At 41.6% G+C, this 26002-nt stretch overlaps 1 protein-coding gene and 1 long non-coding RNA gene across 2 annotated transcripts in view; both read left to right on the forward strand.

Annotated features, from left to right (window-relative positions):
• The first annotated feature begins 15360 nt into the window (after positions 1-15360).
• Positions 15361-15992, forward strand: LOC118632945. The gene is made up of 2 exons (XR_004960130.1): positions 15361-15591; positions 15882-15992. It is a non-coding gene; the product is annotated as an uncharacterized LOC118632945 (long non-coding RNA).
• A 40-nt stretch (positions 15993-16032) lies between these two features.
• Positions 16033-26002, forward strand: part of PLCL2 (phospholipase C like 2) — a 173389-nt gene continuing 163419 nt past the window's right edge. The window contains exon 1 of the mRNA XM_036266269.1: positions 16033-16435. Within this exon, the coding sequence (XP_036122162.1) occupies positions 16100-16435 (336 nt within the window). The 5' untranslated portion in view covers positions 16033-16099. The remainder of the gene's footprint in view (positions 16436-26002) is intronic.

The raw sequence follows: 26002 nt of genomic DNA on the forward strand, positions 1-26002 counted from the left end.
GTGAAAGAAGCCAAGCAGAAAAAGACAAATACCACTTATTTGAGACAAATGATCTCACTTATATACGGAATATAATGAACTTAACAGTCTGAGGAATACAGTAGACCCAGACACATGGAAGTAGGGCACAGACTGACATCCCTCAGAAGAGGGGATAGGGGGTGGGGGGGTGGGAAGAGATAAACCACAGAACTTATATGCATGTATGCATGATCAATGGACATGGACAACTAAGCCGGGGAAAGGGTGGGGGGGGGGGTGCCAATGGGGTAAAAAGGTAAAATATCTGTAACAACAAAAAAAAAAGAGACCCATACAGATCTCCCTGGCTCCTTCTACCATGTGAAGTGCTAGTTATGAACCAGAGGGAGGTTTCTCACCAGAAAGTTTCCATGCTGGCCCCTTGATCTTGGACTTCCCAGCCTCCAGAACTGAGAAAAATAAATTTCTGTTGCTTATCAGCTACCCAATCTGTGGCATTTTGTTATAGCATCCTGAATGAACTAAGAAACTTGCATTCATTTTTTTTCTTTAGAGTCATTTATATATATTATAAATGTATACTAAATATTTATATATAAACAATTTGTCAAATATTATCTATGTTGTTTTGTCCAATATGATAGCCACTAGCCACATGAAATATGGAAAGCTGAACTGATATATGCTGTAGGTGTAAAATATACACTGTATCTCAAAGATTACTCTGAACAAAAATGTAAAATACATCATTAATCATTTTCATAGTAATTACACGCTGAAATATTTTTGATATATTGCGTTAAATAAAACATTATTAAAATTAATTTTACCTGTCTCTTAGTACTTTTAAAAATATGGCTATTTGAACATTTAAAACTACAAATATGGCTTACATTATATTTCTTTTGAACAGTTCTGGTCTAATGCCTTGAATTTATGTTTGGATTTTCTATATAATTAATCTTTCTAATTTTTTACACCTAAATACTATTTGTTTGTTTGTTTTTAATCCTCACCCAAGGACATTTTTTCCATTGATTCTTAGAACGGGAGGGAGGGAGGGGGCAGAGAGAGAGAAAAACATCCATGTGAGAGAGATGTATGTATCGGTTGCCTCCTGCATGCACCCCAACCAGGGCTGGGGTTGAACCTACAATTCAGGTATGCTCCCTTGATTGGGAATCAAGCCTGCAACCCCTTAGCACTTGGGCTGATGCTCTAACCACTGAGTCATATCAGCTAGGGCTAATTCCCGTGTTGTTAATAATTATCTTAATTGTTGAAAATATACTTGAGTATATAACATGAGTACAATCACATTTTTAAAATAGTGTTTGGTATTAGGAATTTCTTATGTATCCAGGTAATGTGCACCATCAATTTATAAAGATCTGTCTATTATATTAAGGCAACTGACTTTGTAGTACATTATATCTTTTTATTAACTTTAAAATATTGCCATTTCCCCCCCCAGTTTTAGGCTTCCCAACTGCTTGATTTCTGCTTTACGTACTATATATTCCTTTATTTTTCCATCTGGGTTTTACAATTTTTTAAAGCCAATTTTACCTGAGCTGTCATTTTTAATCTTTTTTTATTGTTTTTATAGGAACTCTGTGTTTTCCAGTGGTGTGCCATGAGCATAAAGAACGCTCTGAATCTCGTGACACTTTATTCCTTTGATCTTTTTATAATTGTCTTTCATATTTTTGTGGCTTGTTTATTTCTAGTTTCTAGATATAGTTGCATTACCTTGCAAAACCAGAATTTTAAAATTCATTCTTCCCTTTATATATCTTTCTTTTCTTCTTGAATACATTATGCTAGCATTTGTATTTAGCTTTTACTATTAAAGTATCTATGCTTTATTATAATAAGGCAGTAATTCATTGTGCTTATCTTGCTTATTTTTTATGATTAATTTTATTAAACATTTTGCAATAATATACCAATTTTACATTCTTGGAGTAAATAAAGCTTTTCCCATATTGGACAAGTTTTTAACCTATTACATTTTTTTGCTAAGATTTTCCATCTTTGTTTCATTAATGACATTTTTGTAGTCCCCAAACAAAGGCTCGACAAATTTATTTAGGAAATATTATTCTCTAAGCAAATATTTCATACTTTAAAATATATATTTTGGGAGCAACTCAAGTAGCATAAGGGGTTATTTATTCTTTAAAAGCTTGGTAAATTCTCCAGTTAAATCATCAGGGTCATAATACCTAATTTTTATATGCTATAAATTAATAATGTTTTCTATTTATTATTGCATATGTTTTATTACATATTTGTGAGAAATAATATAAATGATTATTAAATAAATTAGCCATACACTTATAGCTAAGAACAATGCTTTTTAAAATTTAACAAAAATCTATGCTATTTTGTCTTTCCCTGATTACATTAATTTGTAATTTCTCCTTTTTGTTGGGCCAATAGTTTATCAATTTTGTCCAAAAGCAAAAACTGTTCTGTTGGTTTATTTCTATTATCATTCCTTTATTTTAAGGAAATGGCTCATCAGTAAGAGCATCGCCCATGGACCAAAGAGTCCCAGGTTTGATTCTGGCCAAGGGCACGTATATCGGTTGTGGTTCGTCCCTGGCCCCAGCTGGGGTTGTGTGGGTGCAGCCAATCTATGTGTCTCTCTCACATCGATGTTTCTCTCTCTCTCTCTCTCTCTCTCTCTCTCTCTCTCTCTCTCTCTCTCTCCCTCCCTCCCTCCCTCCCTCCCTCCCTTTCTCCCTCCATCTCTATCTGAAGATTAATGTAAAAGTATCCTCGGGTGAAGATTAAAAAAAATAAATTAAAAAATAAAATTTTTGTTGTATTTTTATTTTCCTACTCTGTTTTGGTTCATTACATTATTCCATTTGGAAGTTCTTTAGGTATAGAATTAATTCATGGTGTTTCTGTTCTTATTTTTTAAATTAATATATACCTAGGGAGATAAATTTTCTTCTCAGTACACTTCTTTCAGCATTTCATTAATTATTATGTGTTGTAGTTCTTTGCTGTTTAAAAAAAGATTTTACTATAGCTTTCCTCTGTGTAAGTTAATATGATATTTTTAAATTTGAATTTTCATGGGACTTGTTTTTGTAGAATTCTATTTTCCCTATTTGATTATAATTGTATTGTATTGTGATGTGAGAATATGGTTTCACAAATTTTATGCTATTAATTTTTGCATTAAATAAGTGCATTTTTCTGTCCCAGTATATGATTAATTTGTATAATTAGAATCTTTATAATCCCTTATTGATGATCCAATACTTTCCATATGTCTGTTAGCTCTACTTTGTTCTTATATTTTTTTCAGCCATATTGTTTCTCTTCTATTTGTCCACAGATTCTGCCATATTTTTTTTAGTCTTCAGATCTTCTATTATCATGATATTTCTATGAATTTCTTTTTGCACTTGGCCAACTTCTCCTCTCTATGCCTTGATCAAGGACTGGAGTCCATGGTATTTCACTCCATGCAGTTTCACAGGGTCCTGTGCTCAGAAGGGCCCTGCACTTGGTTTAACACTCTGCTGTCACCATCTTGAAATTCTTAATAATTTCTGAACAAAAAAGGCTCTGTATTTTTATTTTGCAATGGACTGCCTCAAATTTTGTAGCTGGTTCTGCTTGTTTCTTATATCCTGTGACTTTGCTGAACTCATTTTTTTTTTTTTTTATCACAAGCTGATTGGGGATGATTTGTTGGATTTTCTAGATAAGCCATTCCACCATCTAAATGAGACCCTCTTCCAGCCAGGCAGCTTTGGGAAAGTCCTCTGGTTAGCTCTTCCCCATCTGCAGGGTGAAATCACTGCCAAAAGTCCTCTCCTTGTGTCTCCTTCACTTAACGTTAAGTGTTCTTTTATTACTTCCAGAGGAGCTTGTGGTCAGGTGTCCAACAGATGGGACTCAGCTCTGGCCCCACCAGGGCTTTTGCCTAGAGCAGCAGCAGGAGCAAAAGTAAGCTCTGCTTCTAACCTCCCTTCCCCACAGCCCAAGAATCCTCATCTTCTGCAACCTCCTAACACAAAGAGGACTAGTCCTGCCCCCATGCATTTGAGATTTCAGGCCTGTGATTGTTTCTTGCCACACTCTCTGCCTCAGCATCATCCTGGAGGCTCCAAGCACATTTGTCTTCCAACACAGCACTTCTTTTGAGGAATGAAGGAGGAAGCTTAACCTTCTAGATGATCCTGGGGGAACAAAGCTGCCATGGAGCAGGACAGGGTTAAAAGCCATCAGAGCATCCCCGAAGACTTGAATTTGAGATCTGAGATTGGCTTGTCTCTCACCTGTGGTTTGACCTTAAGCAAGCTGCTTCATCTTTTTGAGCCTTCTGAGTCCTCCCATTTGTGAAATGGGAGAAAATAACAGTAGCTATTTGTGAGGGCTTCCGGAGGGCTAAGTGAGGTGAGGCAGGAGAAGCAATTGAAATGGTGCATGGTACATAGTAAGTGCTCACTGCTTCTCCACTGAGCTGCAGGTTTGACCCTCCAGGCTACACCAAGATGGGGGTTCTGGTTGCACACCCTGAGGTGTTCGATGTCTCTTTGCACAGTGACCTCAGGAAGAGATTGGGGGGAATTCTCCAAGTCTGTGTGACTATGACCCTTGCAAAGGAATACCCAATCAGGATGACTGAATGGGTCTCAATCTGTTGGAACTAACACAGAAATGTAGGACGTCCCCATAAGTCCCCATTCCTCTTGGGCTGGACAGTCAAGGAGAAAACCCTGGCTTTTTTTCTCTCTCCTTCAGAATTACAGAGCAGTTGATATGTTTTTTTGAAGCTATACTTGGTCCTGGGCAAGTTACTAACTTTGGAAGCGCCTCGGTAGCCTCATCTGTAAAGTGGGAATAAATGTGTCCAACTGCCCGTCTTCCTGCTCTCACCGTGGCACTCCCCCTTCCTCTCGCCACTGAGGGAGGCCACTGGCTCAGAAGGAGAAAAGAATGTTCTGTATTCTTACCGACACCGATTCCCTCTGTCTCACGCCTCCCTTTCCTCAAATTGACATCATTTTTTTTTTTTTTTTAAGTGTAGCTGCCGCCAAAGGCTGAAATCCACTCACTGACATCCTACCTCCAGATCCTAGAGATAGATCCTAATGAAATTAATCCGTAAAGCTTGACCCTAAAGCAGACATACCTGGGGCCCCTGTGTACTCACCCCCGAAGGGCCTGTGTTCAGGCCTGAATGGGGATGTGAGGCCACTTCTCAGATGCTCATTTAAAGATGCCCACATGCCCCGCCCTGTGTCCTGGGATGCTATGGACTTGCCCAGAGAAAGTAACTGGTAAGTAATTTTGGTTCCTGCTCCCTACTCCACTCATGCCAGAAACAAGTAGGCTCTTGAACCAGACACAGAAGGAACACTTTAATTCTACTAATACTTTCTTTCATTTTTGATCCTTAGAAATAGTCCTGTTCCCAGCCTATGAGCCCCATTGCTCGTCCACCTTTCTGGGCCGATGAACAGTTTTTCCCATTACAGTCTGGTTGCTGGGCTAGCCTCTTTCTTTTAGATGAGATCACAATTTAGAGGGACACAGTTTCTGTCCTCTCATTGTTTTATGTTTCTTTCTCTTCAGAATTACTGGCTCATGAGATGCACTAGAAAGACTAAAACATTTTATAACATACTGTGTGTGTTAGTGGGCAGTCAGCCAACCCCCAAGTCAACATAATGGGCAGAAATCAGTTGTCAATAGCATTACAAAGAGAATGTAGCCTGTTAAAAAAAAAAAATACCCATTTTCTGTGATAGAACAGACATTTTGTTTTACTCATAATTAAAATTCAGGGCTGATTAGAGCTCTGGAATTTGGGGCATGGAAATTTTTACTGTGAAATATTTATTAAACCCTAAAAATCAGCTTTATGGTGACCAGTGAGAAGGGCGGTGCATTAAATAGAGATGAGGCTGAGGTTTTCTGTGTGGGCCAGGGAAATCCTGCGGGTCTAATGTGAGCTCAAGTTGCTATCTTTCCATCAACATTCATACCACTCTTCGATGTTTGCAACTGTTGATCTGCATCTATTCTGGGAGGCAGGTCCGCATGTTCATTCCTGTGTGACTGAGAAGGAAAATGAAATCCCCAAGGTTTAAAGGATTTGTCTTCTGTCAAGCAGTGACCACCTGGCAAGGGTTCTGATCTGTCTCCCAGCCAGAGCTTCTCAGGTGTAGGGACTGAGTCACATAGCCACGCTACTTCTTAACATCTCAAATTATTCAGAAGATTTGAATTTCCCTTCAACTAAGAGTGAGAACAGTAGATTGTTGGAATGAAGTGTTTACACACCGCTACAGAGAACAGGCTTATGAAAGACTTAAGATTTAAGCTGTGTGTATAAAAGGAAAAAAAGGGCAGAGCAGAGATGGTTGGGATCATTTTATGGCTGAAACATTAGTGTAGATTTATATGGTCTTTATAGAAAGACTGATGGATAAGAGAACATAGAGAAGGTTCAATATGCAAAATATTTATGGGGGTAATAAGGCTGAGTTTGACACTGGAGGTATTGTGATAAAATTTTTATTTTGGATATAACATAGTGTTAAAAATCCAAAGTGCCCATTATCAGAAGTGGAGATTGAGGGTGATTTAAAATTACTTCACCTACTCTAATTGCATTAACATTTTACTCTACTAGACACTTTAATTGTCCCTGTTACAAACACAGCAAGTCCTTAACATCAAAGAAGTTACCAAGCTAGGAAAAGGGTCATTTTATAATTCACCAAGTGGAGAATCTAGTTGGTGTAGAGAATGTCCTAGGATGTTTGGCTCAGTGAAAAAGGGAAACCAGGGAACCTAATTTGAAAGGTAAGGAAAATGAACCAATAATGAGAAATGCTTGAACCCAGACTATGGGAATATAGGACTACAAAGGTATTCAGTTTCAAGATAGCAAATGGTAGGGAATTGTACATTCCAGTGAGAAACATATGTGACTGCAAGAGGGCTGAAACATTTTATTATGTCACACCAAAGAGTAATTCCACTAAAATAAAGACTACCAAGAACTGGAAAACAAACCAAAACCCCAACATCTAATTTACCTTAAAAAAGTTTTTAAAAATCTGTGCTTAAACTCCTAGAATCAGCAGGTCAAAGGAGTGATTCATTATGAATTTTGCCTTCAGGCTGGAGCTGCTGATACCATCCTGGTAGATAATTGCCTGTCCTGTTCTTAAGGCTCTTGTGAAAAGGAAATTCCAAGGCCCCTTGGATAATGCATACCAGTGCCTGAATGTAGCCCAAGGAAGATTTCCTCTCTGTGGAGCCTAAAATCCCATGGCTACAGTTTACCTACTTCCTCTGGTTCTTCTGCTAGTCCCATTTCAGCGCAAGATCCTCTATTTATGATTACATGGTTTTAAAAGATCATTTAAGGTTTCCTCCACATGGTCTTAACCCAATTTTAATAATGCAAGAAATGTTTGCACAGGAGCTGGTGACAAGGAGAGGAACTTGGATGGATCTTGGCTTGTGCTCTCTGGCTTCCCCAGAATGACCTCTGACCCTGTTCAGCAAGCCAGCACCATCACTTCCTTCAAGGCCTAGGTTCACGCCCTTCCTAAGCCCCCACCTTGGATGTTACTCTATACTAGGGGCACACATAGAGCCAGATTATAAAACCACAGCACATGGTTCCCAATCTCTCTTCGCTTGCCCCAAGCTCCCCACTCCCTGTGTGCGTGTGTGTGTGTGTGTGCGTGTGTGTGTGTGTGTGTGTGTGTATGTTTTGGTAGGGGAGGGGTGACTAGTATCCTGAGCCATGTCCTCCACCCTTTGGGTAATGAGATTAACCTGTCTTCTTTCCCCATATGATCCCCATATGTTTCTGCCAAAAGGGACAAGGTGACATTTGGCCAATTTTTTGCTAATGTGCATAACTGAGAACTATCTAGGGAAGCTTCCTTTTCCAGATAATTTGTACATTTTAATAGCAGTCTTCTGGAGACATCCTCTTCTTGTGTTGTATATTACTACGTGTGGGAATTTCTAACTAATTAAGAAAGGGGTGGGCCAAAGGCCAAGCTGGAGGGGTAATGTTTTTGGTCTGGTCAGGTTTTGCTACATCCTACCTCTCAAGGCTAGGTCAGGATTTTTACTGACCCATGGCAGGGCTGGAATTGCTCTCTTAATTTGTTGTTTTTAATTACAAAATTGGTATTGTAATGCATGCACAATGTAAAATAAACCTCCCTCCAACCTTAAACTCTAGTCACCATCCCCCATGACATCAAATATAGTCCTTTCCACAAAATACGTTTATACTTAACAGATGCTAGCTACATAAGTGAATTTATTTGTGTCAGATAATAAGGCAAAAAAGGGAGAAAACTGGAAGGCATGGAATAAAACATAACAGCATTGCAAAGAAAGAGGCCTTATGAAATAAAGCATTTTATAAACATATGAGGGACAATGATTGATTTTCAAAAAGGCTTATTAATTAAAATTTAAAAAATTATTAAAGATCTATTACATGCCAGGTCCTGGTCTGGTGAAGTTTGAGGGTGAATTCTGTATAGTGTAAAACTCTGGTAAGCTCAATTATTATGGAGAAAAGACTTTGTAAATTGTAATAAGTGCTTTAAGAGCTAGGAGCAACTCACGTTTTCTGGAGTTAGGAATATCTTGTCAGAGGGGAAACATTTGTGTTTTCTTGAAGGATGCTTCTAAGTTCTTCCAAAGGAGAGAGGGAAACAGGAATTCTAAACCTAGCAAACACCATGAACAAGCACCCAGAGGGTGAGAATGCACAACCTTTTCCGGGAAACAGGTCAGTGTGACTGGCATGTAAAGGGCACATCTGGGAAGGAGAGGATACTGGAAGGGAAGCTGGGGACCAGGTTATGAGGCACTGTGTGTGTCTCTAAATTTTTTTTGAGAGAGAAAGGAAAAGAGAGAGAGAGAGAGAGAGAGAGAGAGAGAGGAGAGAGAGAGAGAAACATCGATAAAAGAACACCAATTGGCAGCCTCCTGCATTCCCCTCACTGGGGATTTGGCCCACAACCTGGCCATGTGCCCTGATCAGGAATCAAACGGGCGAACTTTTGGGGCATGGGTCGACACTCAACCACTGAGCCACACCGGCTGGGCAATGTGTGTATCTTTAAGAATACATTTTGTCCTGAAGTAGAACTGTTGGAGACTTTTAGGTTGAGAAGTGATTCCCCCACCCCCTGCTCCCCAGGGACAGTTCTAATGGTGGTTTGAGAAAGAGATTGAAGCAGGGATGCGCCAGAGTCAGGAAGGATAATTCAAAAATCCATGCCAAGTGTGATGAGACAGTGATCCAGGCCATTCTGATGGGAATGGGTTTGAGGGAAATGTCTAGGTTGATTTACAGGATGAACTATGCCTTCACAGTTCACTGGAAGGGGAAGGGGTGCAGGGAATGAAGGCTGATGCCGAATTCTTCAGTAAGGCTATTTTGTGGATACCGTGCTACTAAAGGGAATATGGAATATAGGAGGATAGACATATGGAGCACATATTTGGTGAATTAAACCCAAGGACTGTTAATTTGAGATTGCTGTGGTATAATCAGGCCAAGAATCTCCACAGGGAACGAGTTTCAATGATACAAGCAGAATTAGCAATATCCAATACTCCAAAAAGGTCAAGGAAGAGGAAGATTAAAAAGTAGCCATTGGCTTTGTTAATTAAGATGTCAACCACGACCTTTGGGAGGGTAGTTTCAGTAGAAGAAGAGGGAAACCAGTTGCAACAGGCTGGTAACTGAAGAAAATTTTTGAGCAAGGTTGTCCAGAATATACACACACGTGGAAGGAAAGCAGCTAATAGAGACAAATGAAGAGACATGCCTAGCAAAGCAGGGCAGGTGGAGAACTGCCCCAGTTCTGCCAGGTTTGCAAAGGAAAGGAACACTCCCTGTGGGATGTACTTGCCCCCCGAATCTTGCTGGCTGTGGGCATGGAGAAAGAGGCTCCCTTTACCTTCACACACTGCCTGTCCCCTTTCCACAATGGTACACCTGAAAGGTGCTATAATACCTAACTAACCTCTCCTTCATTCTAACAGCGTGGGTGAAGAGCAACGTTCCACTGCCCACACAAATGTCCTTATCCTCAGAGTGCACAGGCACAGCCTTACGGGGTTTCTAATGAAGGCAGCTCCTTCCAGTTCTGTCTCCGGGAGGCCCTAGTCTCCTCCTCACTGCTCTGGAGCACCCATGACGCCCTGAGACACCAGGCCCAAGAGAAGGTGGCCAGGAGGAGGAAAGCATTTCCTCCCTCTTTGATCTAAGGCTACCTTCCAAACCCTTGACTCTTTTCCTTGTATGAACGTACATTCAGACTGGCCACTCCTTTAGGGAAGACTCCACTGTACCTTCTACCCAAAGAGAAGGACAGAACCCTGTGGTCTCCCCAAAAGAATAACCACATCAGAACAGAAGAGTCCAATAATCATACAAGACATTCAGAGAGGGTTTCTGATTTTGGATTAGCTTAGACAGCAGGGGTGGAGGGTGAGGTAAGGCTCAATGGGATGTAGGGATAGTTAAAGCAGTTTATTTCTTGATGTATCTTGTTGTCCGTGTGAAGTCAAGTCATAGGACTACTGATGAGAGGAGGGCCAGTGGGTCAGTCGGGATTTGGAGAGGAACAATTTGAAGAATGGAAATTGGAGGTAGTTAGCAAAGGGCAAAACATTGCCTAAGAGCACCAGAGGCCCCGCTGAACACAGAAATCATTCATTTGTCTGGTCAGCAGGGCTATATGAGTTTTTTTTTTTCCCTAGCAGAGTAGCAGCCTGGGGATATGTATGGAGAAAAGTATGGCTGGAGATGTACAAAGCTATAGATTAGCAATGTAGGCACAACTAAGGACAATGGTGTGAGAGGTCTAGGATGTTGGTGGGAATGTGGTGAAAAGACTTGGTCATGAGGCCCAGGCTGGGTATGGAAACAACAGACAGAACGGAGTGCTGATAGACTGAGCACAGGGTGGGGTGGAGGAAGCACAGGTCTTAGGAAGGAGGTAGGTTTGGGGAAGTAAGGGGATGGGACTGATGAAAGGGTAGAGTTCTGGGCTAGAAAATGGCTTTCTGAGTTTCAGATGTCAGAGATGCAATTCTGCGTTTGGGAAGTGGGATGGGTAGATGAAGGGAAGTCATTTGGGAGCCATACATTACACATTGGGATGTGCAAAACGATATGGTCATCAGACTCGGACTTCTTAAACTTATTCAAATAAATCTGACCTTGAAAATCAGAATGATGAGACTCAAATAAGTGCAAAATTTGGAAGATATTTGTTCTGTTTTCCTTATCATGCAATTAGGAGGTAGAATGGGAAAAAAATAGGCCTCCCTGTAGACCTCTAAAGAACAATATATGGAGACCTCACTTTGAGGGTGTCCTTCTATTAAGAGAATGAACTAATATATTAGTGAGTTTTATATTCCAGATTTTTTTACTTCTCTGGAAAAGTAAGATGATTCTGGCACAATAAGCTTCCTCACCAGGTTATCTGAATCCCTACCACTCCATATTGCTGCCCAGCACCTGGCTGAGTGTCAGTTGCTATTTATCACTTTGTTCACACTCTCTTTCTTAGAGTTAAGAGGAAAGTGAGATATCTCTTACATCCAAGGCTTTTTCAAAATTGGGAAACCAAAGACAACTCAGGAAGAGTATCCCTCTGTACTTGAAACGCAAATATATCACTGCTGAAAAACTATAAATTATGTTGTTCTTATGAAACAAATCCTCCCAGCTTAACTCATTGCATTATTTACCTGGCTCCTATAAGCATTTGAATATGCAATGACTCCTATAATAAAGTAATAGTAGACATACAGTCAAATACATGAGTTTACAAAAGTAGTGTGATAAGCAACAGTAATTTTTAGAGCAAATCATATTGTTACTTTCACTGATAGAATAATCCTATCAAAGCCCCAGAAATTAATAGATTCCCTCAAGTACTACCTAACTCAATAGCCACAGACAGCAATTGAATGAATTCATGCAGTGGTTGGTCCCTCAGTGGCTGGAAAGCGTCAATATAATTCCGAGTGCCTAACTTCTTGGCAGCCATATACACTTGGAGAAGACAGCTTCGAGGGAAGTGGGTGAAGGATCTTGAGTGTCAGGAGAGGAAGAATATGCAGGTAAAAGCTTTTGGCAGGTCTAACTTGTCTCATTGGTGCTTAGGAAGAAAGGTAATCACTACATATTTGCTGCTGAGAATCATGAGAAAATAAACATAATCCAAGCCTTAGAAGCATACTAGATTAAAATCAACACCTTGGATTAACTCAGGAAGCAAATGGGTAGCCACTGTGGACCAGTACATTGATATGATCTATTTCCTTAAAGCATTTTGGTCTTCTACTTTCTGCTCTAGTAAGCTCTCACATTAAGCATATGGGGAGCAGTCGAATGTGAAAGTTCAGAGGTTCAACTGCATCTTTAGAGAAATACAGGAAATAAAACGAGATTGAGATTTGGAAAAGAAAATTATCATAATATATTGAGGGGGAAAATAATCTGAAGGTCAACTGTTCAGTGAGTCAGAAAAATTGAGAGTCATACTGTTAGAGCCTGCGAACTGGAAACCAGACATGAATTCATAATCTGCAAGGGTATAAATGACGGCAAGAAGTCAGTAAACAACGTCAGTGTTATCCTGGGAGGCCAAAGGAAGGTTATTATGGACCAGGGAGCCTGAATAGCTCATGTCTAGGCATCAAATTAAAGATGCGAACAAATAGAAGGGCAGTTTGGTGAAGGTGACAATAATGAGTAAAAGCTGAGATGGAATGAAATGTGAAGAACATTTTAAAGAGATAAGTCTATGTATTGCTGGCATGATGAGATAATGAGATTTTAAAGGTATCTATTGACTTTAAACATTATGAACAAATTATTCATCAGAATTCAGCCATTAGTATTAGATATAATAAATTGTCATAAACATCATGGAGTTAACCGGAATGAGCATTTTACTATGTCTTGCCTATCTCTTATTGCCCTGCTTTGATAATTAGGCTGAAGGAACCATTAGATAGTTGCTGAGGAATGACTATGATATTTTGGCTCTTTTTCTCACTGTAACTTCTATGAATTTTACAATGCCATGAAAACACTTCAGCAAGAATTTTGGCAAAATATTTACTTACAATTTATTCAATAACATTGCTCATGGAATAGGAGAAATGGAAAGCAATCACTTAGTAACTGCAGAGAGACAAGCAGGAAAGAGGAGAAATAGTCACTTACTATGCTGTTTGTGATGAAAAAATCTGAGTTTAGCTATTAAAAAGCCTGCTGGGAGCCGAGAATTGCACATGTCAGAGGAACATGCTGCTTCCCATCACCATATAGAAGAAATGGTACCTCCAGTCTGGCTGTTGTGTGAGGAAGAAGTACAGCTATAACATCAGCAGGCGTGTGACCAGCGGCTTGTGGGAGACAAGCACTTATAGGGATGAAAATGAACCTGGCACAGGCCTTGGGCTTCTGGCATCATTAGTTACAGGTCTGCCAAGATACTTTGGGAAACGTTTTAATTTAAATGCCAAGTATATTTCAACGAAGTCTCCCTGGTTTGACCTGTTAGGAGTCCAGAATGAAATTGATAGGTGCTCATTTTGGAGAACATGAGGCGAATTAGATGGTGGTTTTATAAAAAGCATCCTGGAGGTTTAAATCTCTCTATATGTCCCCCACCCCCCCCAATCCCTTCGTCACCGGGTGAAACCCATGGTACAAGTCGCAGGATATGTGACTCTCACAGCATTTTACTAGTGCTTGGTAAATGCTGGAAAGGGCAGAGATACCTCCAGGCGTTTACTCAAAATACCTTTCCTCCCCCACAGCATACTCAGAGGATACTGCGACAATAAATTCAATAATGTAGATTAAGAACCTGATTTTAATTATTTGAACATATTTTTCTGCAAAAGCTATTATAAGACAAAAAAAATATTTTGAACCAAAACTAGGGGAAAAAGGATGGGACTGAATCAAATATGAAAACATTGTTGTCTGTCGATGTACAAATATTTCTGTGAGCATGCAGGCCCTGGTTGGCAAGAGATGGATAAAAGTCTGTCTAGAGGGTTACAAAAACATGAATCCAGAATATCAGAAGAATTAAACCGCTCCCAAGAATAACATCAAGGTATTTGAAGTTGCTTCAGAGGCTAGGGACGGTATGTATATATGTATGTAAAGCCCATTTCCTCAGAGGCTACTTGGCAGTTTGCTACAACATCATGCTAATGAAAGCAAGGTCTTTAAGTTCACCCCCCAGGGGACTATCAGTTTCTCCTTCACGCCCAGCTGGAAGTGCCCTCCTAGAAAAGGAAACCCACTAGTTGGAGAAGAGCTGGGGTGCTAAAGGAAGGCTGGAGAATGAAGCCAAGGAGCCTGGGGTGGAGAGGTGGTGGGTGGGGCCAGGCTGGGTGGGGCCTCGGGTACCACTCAGAACTTTGGGCCCTGTCTGGCTGGTGGGGGGAGGTATTTGCTCCAGGGAGAGGCATGATCAAGGTTGATTTGTAAGCGGGTCACTCTATCAGAAGCTTTGGGGCTGGGGATAACCCAGGAGGACCAGAGAGTGGAGGGGTCAGCTGTTGCGACCCAAGTAGGATATCCTGCCCTCTAAAGAGCCTGACCTAGGGCAGGGCCCTCCGAGGGCTGGACCAGCTGGCATCTCTAGCAGCGGCATCAGGAGGGACCCTAGGAAAGGGGGACTTAGGTGATAAATCCCTGTAGGGCGACTCAAAGGGCACAGAGCAGGCTCTGCCAAGGTCCTCTGCTCCTCACCTCTCGCCGCCTGGACCCCCGTCCTGCCCTGGCGTCCTTGAAACCAGTTGAATCAATGTGCAGTTCAGGAGCGTAAGGGAACGGAATTGGCTTCTGTATGTGACTTGGCTATGACCCACTGGGAAAGCCCAGAGGGGAACGTCCGGGTGGCTCGTCCCCAAGCTGGGTGGGAGGGGAACGCTCCGGAGCCGGGGCTGGGGGTAGGAGGGAGGCGCAGCAGCCGAGCCCGGGGAGACCCGGGGACCTCGCTCCTGGCCCCGGGCCTGCCAGGTCGTTTCTCCGGGGGCGCCGGGTGGGTGATTGGCAGTTACTGCAGCACGAGTGGAGCGGGGCATGTCCACGGCTCCTCGCCGCCCCCCGGGCCAGGAGGTTCCCGGCCGGATGACCTGGCCACGCCTCGACGGCGGGACCTCCAGCCGGGCCGGGCGGCTGGCGGTGGGCGAGGGTCCGCGGGCGGTCTCCGCTGCCTGTAGGGGGCAGCGCCGAGCCCGGGAGGAGACCGCCGCGGGCGAGGGTGGGTGCGTCTGGGCTACCCTGGGCCACACCACGACTGTCACAGCACGACCGCCCTGCCCGCCGTGCGCTTCCTCTCCGCGCTTCAGGCCTCAGAGGGACCCTGAGCGGACGTGGCAGGGGCGGCACGCGACAGCCTTTGGGGAGTTGGGATCCGGGGAGACCCGCGTCGTTTCCCGTCCGCTCGGAGCGGCGAGACCCTCGGGAGGCGCCTCCGCGTGGCCAGAGCGCATCGGGTCGCCTGCGGCTTCCCCGGCTTCCAACTCGAGGTGGGCGCCCCGGCCCCGCGCAGGGCGCCCGGTTACCGCGTGGTGGGTGCGCCGACCTCCAGGCGGGGTGCCCTGAGCCCCCGGGGAGGGCAGCCCGAGCGCCAGGGCTGGCGCCCCGTTACCTTGGGGCGGGCGCCGGGAGCCCCGGGGTGGGCGCGCAGCCCGCGCGGTTATTTTCGGCGCCCGCGGCGGCGCGTGTGTCGGGCGTGTGTCGGGCGTGTTTTCCTTCCCAGGTGCCGGAGCCGGGCTCCGCCGGGGCTGACTTGTTCTCCCTCTTCTCTCCCCTGCAGGGATCTCCCGACCATTCTGCCGCCAGGACTTCCACCGGGCGCGAGGCGAGCTCTAAACAAACATCACATCTAAATTAAAAAAAAAAAAAAAAAGCGGAAGAAGCGCCGAGGCGGCGGCGGGAGGAGGCGAGAGAGGCGAGGAGGAGGGGCCGCGCACGGCCCGAGGCGCGGCGGGGACGCGGGGACGCGGCTTTGTGCTGGCGGGTCGTGGGGCGCCCATGGCGGAGTGCGGTCGGGGGGGCGCCGCCGGCGGGGCCCTGCCCACCTCCCCGGGCCCGGCCCTCGGCACCAAGGGCGTCCTGAAAGCCGGAGCCGGGGAAGGTGGCGGCGGTGGCGGCGGGGGAAGTCGCCTCGGCCACGGGCTGGCGCGCTGTGACAGCGGTGGGGTTTCCAACGGAGACTGCAGCCTCGGCGTGTCCGGGGACGAAGCCCGGGCCAGCCCTGCCAGGGGACCCCACGGCGGGGCGCTCGCCCCGGCCCCCAGCTCGGCCGCCTGCCCCCTGCCCCGGGAAAACAAGCCGGGCGGCCTGCCCCGCCGGAGCAGCATCATCAAGGTAGGTGGGAGAAGGGCGCTCATCACCCACCCCCAGCCGTCCTTGGGGTTTGTTCCTCCGAGAGGGAAGTGGTGGGAAGGGGGGGGGGTTGTAAGAGGAGCCCATTGCTAAGGGGAACCACTGGTGCACGGGTGCTTGGGATGGTTGAGCAAGGATTGGATGCAAGTGGCATTTGGGAAAATTGGAGAGCTGTTCCTTAATGTGCAGGGGGAGCTGTGTTCAGACATTCCCAGTTGAACTTGGGACTGTCACCTCTCCCAGGATTGGCCTGAAATTATGGCCTGTACCTGGCTGGGCAGGGTATGTTCTTCTGTGGTAGCCTGGGCTGGTAATAGACTCCCTGTTAAGGTTTCTATTGATGTTCAAAACAGTTGGTGATTATGTGAAAACATTTTCTTAAAAATTCCAGGTGGTGAACAGATTATTTAATAGGTTTCTTCTGACGTATATATATATATAGTTGCCTTTTGCAAACAGTGATACTTGGAGGGTGCAAAGTCTCTGGTCACTCAGTCACAAGGAGACATGGAGCAGGATTCTGAACATCAATGCAGATTTCCACTTTCTTAATGTTGAGAGATTTCTAGTTGTGCACGACTTAGTTTTTCTTTTTTTCCCCTTCTTACAGCAGTAGGCTGGCCTTCAGTTCTGAGGAGGTTCTTTTGGGCAGTTGGCTTGGTTTTGATATCTTTTGCATTGTGTTATTTAGCAGAAAAAGTCAGTGATTGTTTAGTGTATTTTAAGCTCAAGACGTAATATTAGGAACTCCCGAGTTTGTGGTGGTTTCATTCTAATATTATAATTTGGTCTGCAGTGTAAAAATATTTCTCTCGCCACATGAAGTGAAAAAAATGTAGTTGATGAGCTAAGGAGAGCAGAGCCTAGCTCATTCTGCTCAAGTTTAGATCAAATATGAAAACGTTGCTTTCTTAACATCAGGAGGTTACCAGGACAGGGAGCAGCAGCAAAGCACATTGACAGGGCTGCACCCACCCTTCCTATGGCTGATGGCTGGTGGGAACGAGGACAGAATGGGCCACAGTGAAAAGAGTTGGCACTGGTGGTATTTGAAATTTAATTGGATCTACAGAAATCTTCTATGTACAATGTAAGTGTCTGATGGTGTTATCAACTCATGTAGTAATCTAGTGGAATATACCACCTTGCTACTCTATGTAACAGGCAGTTGTGAAACTGTTTTTCGCTTTGTCATCTGTTTGCAAGGTTTATGTCTGGGCAAGGGCACAATTGAAGGGCTTAAAGCTCAAGTGCATTAACTACCTGCAGCAGGCGTTTTGATTCGGGTTTAACTAAGGACAGTGAAATATATTTTTGCTGCATACCTAGCTTTTAGTGACTCATATTCTTTTACTCTTTATCTTATGTTTCCATGTAAACTGCTTTTAAGCGTGTGTGATAATCCTATTGACAGACTTGTGTGTCTTATCTGTTTTTATCGGTGACCAGAAATTTGTGGTGATTTTGCACTGTGGTATTAATGAAATTTGAGGTGAAGATACCAGCTTACTTCATTTTAACTCCTCACCCCCAATTAAAAACAGGGACCTGTTTTTACATGAAAAAAAATTTAAACTTTATTGATGTTTATGGTGGGATTCACAGTGTAACTTAATTAGAACAGCATCTGTTCTAATTTTACTTTCTTGGGAGATTAGGAAGGATGGTTTGCCAATATTTCTAATAAGTGGAATTGAGAACTTGTCAATAGATGTCACTTCTTCATTGACGAGTCTAGAATAACATGCAGAAATGATTAATTATTTAGTAATCACTGATTTTTCAACTGTTAAACTTTCAAAGATTTGTCATTTTTCTTCCTGCTAATGAAGGCAGTTGGCTTCGTGTTCACAATTGTATTCCTAGATACACATTGACAGGAATATAGTAAGGCCTCAATAGATTGCTTCCTGAATGAATGGAGGAATGATAAGGAAGTACATGTTTTCTCTGTTCTCTTAATTTCTAAAATGGGTTATTCTGGATTTACTCATCTCGTATCTTATTCATTGACTTGTATCTCCTAAAATGACTTGATTGACTGCTTTTTATTGCCTCTATTTTCACCTTGCATTTTTTAAAACACCCCTTAAAACTATGGAAATAGTGCTCAAAGTTGATCAAGCCTGGATTATATAGGACAGGACTATACTATAATTAAGTAGGTAACCAGTAGGCATGTTTCTCCTTGAATTGGTGCCTTGAAGAATCAAGATTTTAGAAATTTAGGTATTTTTAAAGATATAACAGCATCAAGACAATATCCTAACAGAGTAAAGAGATCTTTTACTTTAACGTCAGCATTTCATATAGCATTGAATAATGCACATATGTTTTGTCACATGAATGGCAGACATTACATTTTATTTTTGTTTAAAAAAATAATAAAATACTTAGCAAAAGTCCATGTAAAAAGCAATAGTGACATCCTTCCTGGGTTTTATGTCCTTTTTGAATATAAGGGATGAATGTAGTTAGGTGATGGAATAGTAGAGGTGGAGGTAAATTGCTGATCAATGTGATAATTGGGGGCATGAGAAAATGGCAGGAGTAAATGCTAGCTAAGGAACAGAGACCAGAATTTACGTGGTTGCATTAGCTGAAGAGTTGGGCTTGTGAGCTATGCTTGTTTGCTAGCTTCCATCTTCATTACAGCCTTCACAGCCCTCTCAGGTGAGAAGCCCCAAATCAAAGCGAGAAATAACAGCCTAAATATGATAAACAGTGGACTATGGCTGAGGTGTAGGACATATGCAGAAATATACTGTGTGCTGATCAGAACTATATTCTTCATTTCAAATCATTTCTTTTGAACTCCATCTGTTTTGTAAATATGTGTTGAGTAAGAAATTGTTGTCAAACTACATTTCTGCCAAAGTAAGAACTATGCAAAAAGAATTCCTTGGTTATGATAATAGTGTTGATGAAAATTCAGAGTAAGCAGCCTTGTAGAACCTTTTACAAATACTGTGAGAAGATAAATAAATCATGGAACTTATCACCATACTTTTCTACTTTTCCTTAGCTTATTGAAAATAGTGTTAGACTTTTAGATTATTTACAAGGGCTCATTACTAGATTTTTAGGGAAGGAGCCATTATGTTTGTCTTCTTAAGTAATCTAGTAAATGAAAACATTACTTTCATTTTCTCTTTTCATATTTCATTTTATCACACCATTCAGTACAATGCATACTTTATTTTGAAATAATTAATTTGGTTAATTGTTCAGATAGTACCCGTTTTTTGCAAACAGTTCAATCCTTTAACTCAGGAGTTTAGCCTAAAAATATGAAGTAGCATTTTAGGCCTAGATTTATCTTTAATATTCAAAATAAATGAAATTAAAATTTCTATATATTTGGATTATTTATTTTAATCAAAACTAATTGGATATTTTAGTTGGTACTTTGTTAAATGTGGTGTAATTTGCATAAAGTAAAATTCTCTTCTGTTGGTGTGCAGTTCTGTGAGATTTGACAAACACATAGTGATGTAATCACCACCACAGTCAAGATATAGAATAGTTACATCACCTCAAAAAACTCCCCCAGTCCCTTTGTGGTCTTCCTCTTCTTCAGCCCCCAGACCCTGGCAACCTTTGATCTTTAGGTACTTTTTTAATAAATAGGAAACATAGCTATTGCATTATTTTGGTATTTAAAAGTAATAACAACAGCCACCATTTATTAAGCACTTACTACATGCAAAATGTGTGAAAAGTGTTTAACGTAATTCTCTGACTTAGTCCTGTACCAATCACGTAGGCTGAAGGAAAACAGAGTTCAGAGAGGTTAACCACTTGGCAGGGGTGTTAGAGCTGGTTGATGTACACCACGTGAGTACAGCTGCACTCTGCTGCCCCCAAATTACACTGACTGTTTTAAATTTTCTATATAATTAAGGTAGCCTTGGTAGTTTGAAACACTGGATTTGATTTTTCCTTTAAGTGTAGGGGGAAAAAGAATGTCTGTTTCTGCTGGCAGAAGAGGTTGACAGATAATATAACCAGGCAGCTGTTTAGTCACCTGTTGTGGCTGCTTGACCAGAGCCGCCAACTCCCCTGAGACCAATGGTTTGACCTTGCCCGAGGTGGCAACCCTTATTTTTCTTAATATCATTATTGTCATTATCATAGTGTCATGCTGTGTGAAACACCTTTATGCCAACATATATGCCTATGTCTTGATGCTGAGTACCCCAAGGTGGGCAATAAGTAGGCTTTTTTGGATTTAAGGTACCTATTTAAACAAAATAATAATAATAAAAAAACACGTGCATATGGATATTATATTGGCCCATGGTTGTAATAAACTAGTCTCCTTGTACGCAAAAGCTAGGCTGTATTTATCAGTTCTGCGCAGATAACAAGCACTCAGTAACGATATTTTGAATTGGATCTTAAATATGCTGTGTGCATTTGACTTGAGACATTTTTTTTTCTTGAGTGGTTGGGAAAAGACAACTGCATACCCAGAAAAACTTGTTGGCATATCATAACTATTAAACAGTAACAGGACCACAAAATTGAATTTGTCTGGATAGATAGGCAGCCCGGATCACTGAGGTCAGAAAAATCTAATGGCCAATCAGCAACTCTCCGCTTCACTTTGTACTAATGCATTTTAGGCCACATAAGGTAACTGTTGAAAACCCAGGGCATGGTTGCTGCTTTCAGCAGCTCAGAGAGCTTCTGTCACAATTCAGATTTCCGTTTTCTAAAGTACTCGCAGGGTATTAATGTTCACACCCTAAAAACTACTTGCCCCCTTTTGCTTTTTCCCCTCCCAGTTTCCCAGCCTTGCCTCCAAACAGTTGTTTGATTTGCGTTGTTTTTCATCAAATCCAAATAGACAACTGACAGGAAATTGTTTATTTTTTCAATGGCTGATCTCCGCCACTCAAGCTATTTTCTTAGAATGCTTTCTCCCAGAATCTGTTCAGTTTCTTTTATGGTTCTGTGTTCTCTGCAAGGGGTTTCAACTAGACTGTTTCTTCTTCTTCTTCTTCTTTTTTAATGTTTACATTACCCATGCCTCAGTCGTGAACAAAATAGGGCAATGTTATTTACAGCCTAAATGCAGATGTAAATGAAGTATGAATGTTTGTATTTTCTCTTCAGATTTTTATACATCGATGTCCAAGAACAGATGCTCTATTCCTTATGAAGGTTAAGTTTTAGTTGTCATTATTTACTCATCTGTCAGACCCCTGGATTAGTTTAGCTGCCTTTTTATTTTATATTAATGGGATTCTGCAGTGCAGGGGATATTCAGTTACTTTTATCTCTGGGCCACAGGATCTGAAACTGTGCTCCTGCTGATAACAATGATGAATCTAAAGGGTTGTGCTTGGCATAAGAGTATTAGTAGTGACTCAAACTCAAGTCAGGGACCCAGGGAAGTCTCAGCAGTACCTGTTTGCCTCTTGTCAGAATAATTCCATAGCTTTGGGGTGCTCACAATATATAATTAATTACATTGAGCATCAGTGATGATTGTGCAAATGGCCCAGCCTGCTGGCAGGACACTTGGCACCTGCTTATTTCCACGTGGCAGAGGAGGGCAGGTGGCTAGGTGCCCTGTGGCCATCAGTGCTTGGTCACATGGCAGGAATAATTAGGCAGAATGAATTCTAGCTAAGAATCTCAGCTGGGCTGCACTCCGACCACACATGCATGTCTGGATTATTCAGGAGGCAGAACACTTGGGAAAAATAGGGGATGTGGAGTTAAGTTCTTGGATCAGGTTCTGGCTCCCTCTCTTCCTTTCTGTGTGGCCTTGGGCAAGATATCTAAGTCTGTGTCTAGTTACCCCATCTCTAAAACAGAATAAAATCCCCCCTCAGAGCACTGTGTGGGGACAGAATGAGATGATATGAGTAAATGTTCAGAGCAGTGTGTGGCACGTGAGAAAGTCTCAGTAAGCAGTCCCTAGTATGTTTGTGTGTTCCCATTCAGACTTCATCCCGAGATGAGCAAACTCACTGAGCTCCATTTGAGTTGGAGGTCACTAACCTTGCCATTGCCCACTTTGGAAGTTTTGTCTTTTGAAATGTGCAGAAGGTACCCCGGAGAAATGTCTCAGACGTATTCTAAAGATGTTTTCAAGAATCGTTTGTTTGGGTGCCTTTCTAAATCTGAAGCCTCAGACAACTGTGCACTTGTCTAAATAGCCTCAGCTAAATGGACAGAGGCTGTTGAACATCAGTTTCATTGAGCCAAGTACCCATGTGTCTAGGTTTTCCCAGGAAGTCCAGATTCATACCCTTGTCCTGACAGAACTATTAATAGTGTCTTCTTTCACTCTCAAAGGCATCTCGCTTTGTATGGTAAATAACATGGCCACCCTACTTACCTGATTTTTTACAAACTCTTTGTTACAACCTGTGCAGAAGCCCCAGGAGGCTGCTCCCGGTACCTAAACTTAGCCTTGATGTTTATTTCTCCCTTTCTCAGCTTGGAATGCCTTCCTCCTCTCTCAGTCACCTTTAAGGTCTTCCTCAGTCAACCAGCTCTCAGAATGAATGGTTTCTTTCTCTGCCTGCACCCACCACGCTGCCTGTATCTCTGTAAGCCTCGCTTTTTTCTGCCACCTGGGTAATGTACCTTCAGTTTATGAAAGCACGTGGTTTAATGCCTCGTAGAAAGCAGGTATTTAAGTATATGCTTATTGACGAAATGTGCGATGGAGAAGCAAGTGGACATGAATGATATAACTTATTTTAGGAGTTTGATGATGCTATTTAGACTTAACTCCCACTGGTTTTGATTGGAATATAAAACTCAGTGGGCTGTGTACTTCAAAGAAGAAATTTATTTCACGTACATAATTTTGGAAACAATCGAAGGGAAGGAAATTCCTTCATTTAAAGTTGGATCCAAGAATGTTGTTGGTTTGAGAATTGTTTTGCAAGATGTTAATGTAAATGATCTGTCCACTTTGGTGCCCCTGAAATAAGAGTAGACCTTTGAAATTTTCTTTTGATTTATGTTCTATCAAAGTTTAAAAAGCATGGAGAGAGAGATATACTGTTCGTTAACGCATTTAATCTATTTTCTAGTATTCGGTTTCTTTAAGTAATTAAAGTTTTTGCTTTTTTGTTTGTTTGTTTGCTTTTAAGGTACTGAATTACTTAAACTTTTATTGTCATTAACATTGGATTGTCAGAAGATATTGGGAGTGCTTTAGAATTAATAATAAAAAAGAAAATAAATAAGGAATATAGGTGAAGTTGTAGAAGTAGGATCTTTAATCCCTAAGCATATTTTGTCATATAATGGCAGAAGTTCTACCTTTTATTGCAAATTTAGGATTGGGTGTGGAAGTTACCAAGCAATGCTTTCTTTGTACGCTTCATCTCATGCAAGTCTTACCACAGTCTGCAAGGAGACATCATCATCCCCTTTTTATAGCCAAGGAAACCTCCTCTTCAGGGTTTGGGTATTTCCAAGCAAGGTGACAGAGCTCATAGCCAGCATTCAGACCAAGTTTAATTTACTCGAAATCCACACTTGGAACCGCTCCATCATCCTCTTTCTACTTCATCTCCTGAAATTTATCTTTGACTTTTTCCTTTTTCTCTCCTACTTGCCCAGCCCATTCTGGCTCCTTGATCTTAGCAATTTCTACCAGTCCTAAAATAGGTGACTGATTTTAATTAGGAAAGTTTGGCCTTTGGGGTCTGAATCTTAGGATGAAGCCAACATGTACCTAATCAACAAAAAACCATAACTATAGCTAGTCCTACCCACTATTTCTGTCTGATCCACAAACCAGAATTTTATCCTTTTCCTCTTTACTCTCATTTGATTGACTTGAAATCTTCTTGGGAGGGGAAGTCATTTCCATTTTTTAACAAAAACTTGGTTTACAGCTATATATATTTTAGGTTCCCAGAAGCTAAAGCAGATAATAATTAGTAACAATTTGTTTCTAGGTGATCCTTTTCTTAGAATACCCATCCTTATTATTGGTTTGGAATTTTCAAGTAATTATAACATTATAAAATATGTGAATACTTACAACACATTACTGTGACATTAGTATTCAGGTATCTTCTTAGAGTATGCTAAGTATACTGAACTGGAAATAGCAGGTATTAACAACACCTCAGAAACTAAACAGCTGGATTTAAAAGCGATTAATAATGTAGATTCTGGGACTTTTATTCATTTTTTTATTTTTATTTTTTATCCTCACCTGAGGACCATTTTTGGTTCAGATAGAGTGGGAGGGAGAGGGAGAGAGAGAGAAACATTAACGTGAAAGGGACACATCAAGTGGTTGCCACCCGCACAACCCAACCAGGGCCGGGGACAAACTGCAACCGAGGTACGTGCCCTTAGCGGGAACAGAACCCAGGTCTCTCTGGACCACAGGCCAACGCTCTAACCACTGAGCAAAACTGGCCAGGGCGATTCTGGGACTTTTAGAATGGAAAGAAATCATCCAAAATTCTTTTGTAATTAGATATGCACCAGGTCATACTGATTAGTACATTTAACTCCTAGCTACGGTTGAGTTCATTTATTTGCATATTAGCGTAACAGAATTGAAAAAAATAGTTATGTAATACTGCAGTATGTGAGTATTAATAGAAAAAGATGTGGTCTTCCAAACAGCTCTATTTGAGAATTTGTTTTTTGCTATAGATAGCCGCATGTGTACATATGCTATGCTTGTGCATTCATGTACTCTGAAGACTCTGTTTATAAATAGTAAAGATTAAGAGCAAATCAAATAATGTAGTGGAAGGTTGACTCGAGGTCCTGTCTCGTGGAAGACTGATGGGTAGCAGGTGTCTGCTCTCTAAATTGAAAATGCCCAGGAAGGGGTAGGCTGCTTTTTATGAGCATTGCTGATGAAGCCTCTGTTGCTCTCCACCAATTAGTGTGGCCACAGAGGGATAAGTGACCTCGTTTGCAGCTACCATTAGAATCAGCAGCTGTATGACTCTCTCCATATGGTTTCCTGATACCTTTTATTTTCCATCTTCCTTCTAAGCTCTGATATCCTGTGGGCATAGTAGATATAATTTTTCAGATAGTTAATATGGCTTAATGTTTATTCTTGAAGGAAATATAGCAAGTTGCTTAGATTTTTATTTCTATAAATCCATGCTAATAGATAATATTAAATGCCAGTAGAATTATTCAGATGTTTTCATATTGGAACTAATATAATTCCTGATGTATTAGCAGTTTTAAGGATGTGTTTATTTTTGGAATTTTTGATGATTATTTGAAAGAGGTCTGTATGCTCTTTCAAAGCTTTCTCTGATTTATGTATATTACTATAAATATTTATATATTAAAAATAATGTTAGAATTGCTGTGTCATAGGATATGTATATGTTGAGCTTTAGTAAATATTGTCATGTGATTTTTTTAAACTGGTTAAACCAATTTACATACCCACCTGGTTATATGAGTTCTAGTTACTCTGATGTGTACTAATACTTGGTATTATTTTTTAATTGTAACCATTTGTGATCATTATGTACTGGTACCTTACTATGGCTTTTAGGTTGCATTGCCCTGAAGATGAAT

The sequence above is a fragment of the Molossus molossus genome, unplaced genomic scaffold (assembly GCF_014108415.1).
Source record: "Molossus molossus isolate mMolMol1 unplaced genomic scaffold, mMolMol1.p scaffold_m16_p_18, whole genome shotgun sequence".
In the NCBI taxonomy this organism is placed as follows: Eukaryota; Metazoa; Chordata; class Mammalia; order Chiroptera; family Molossidae; genus Molossus; species Molossus molossus.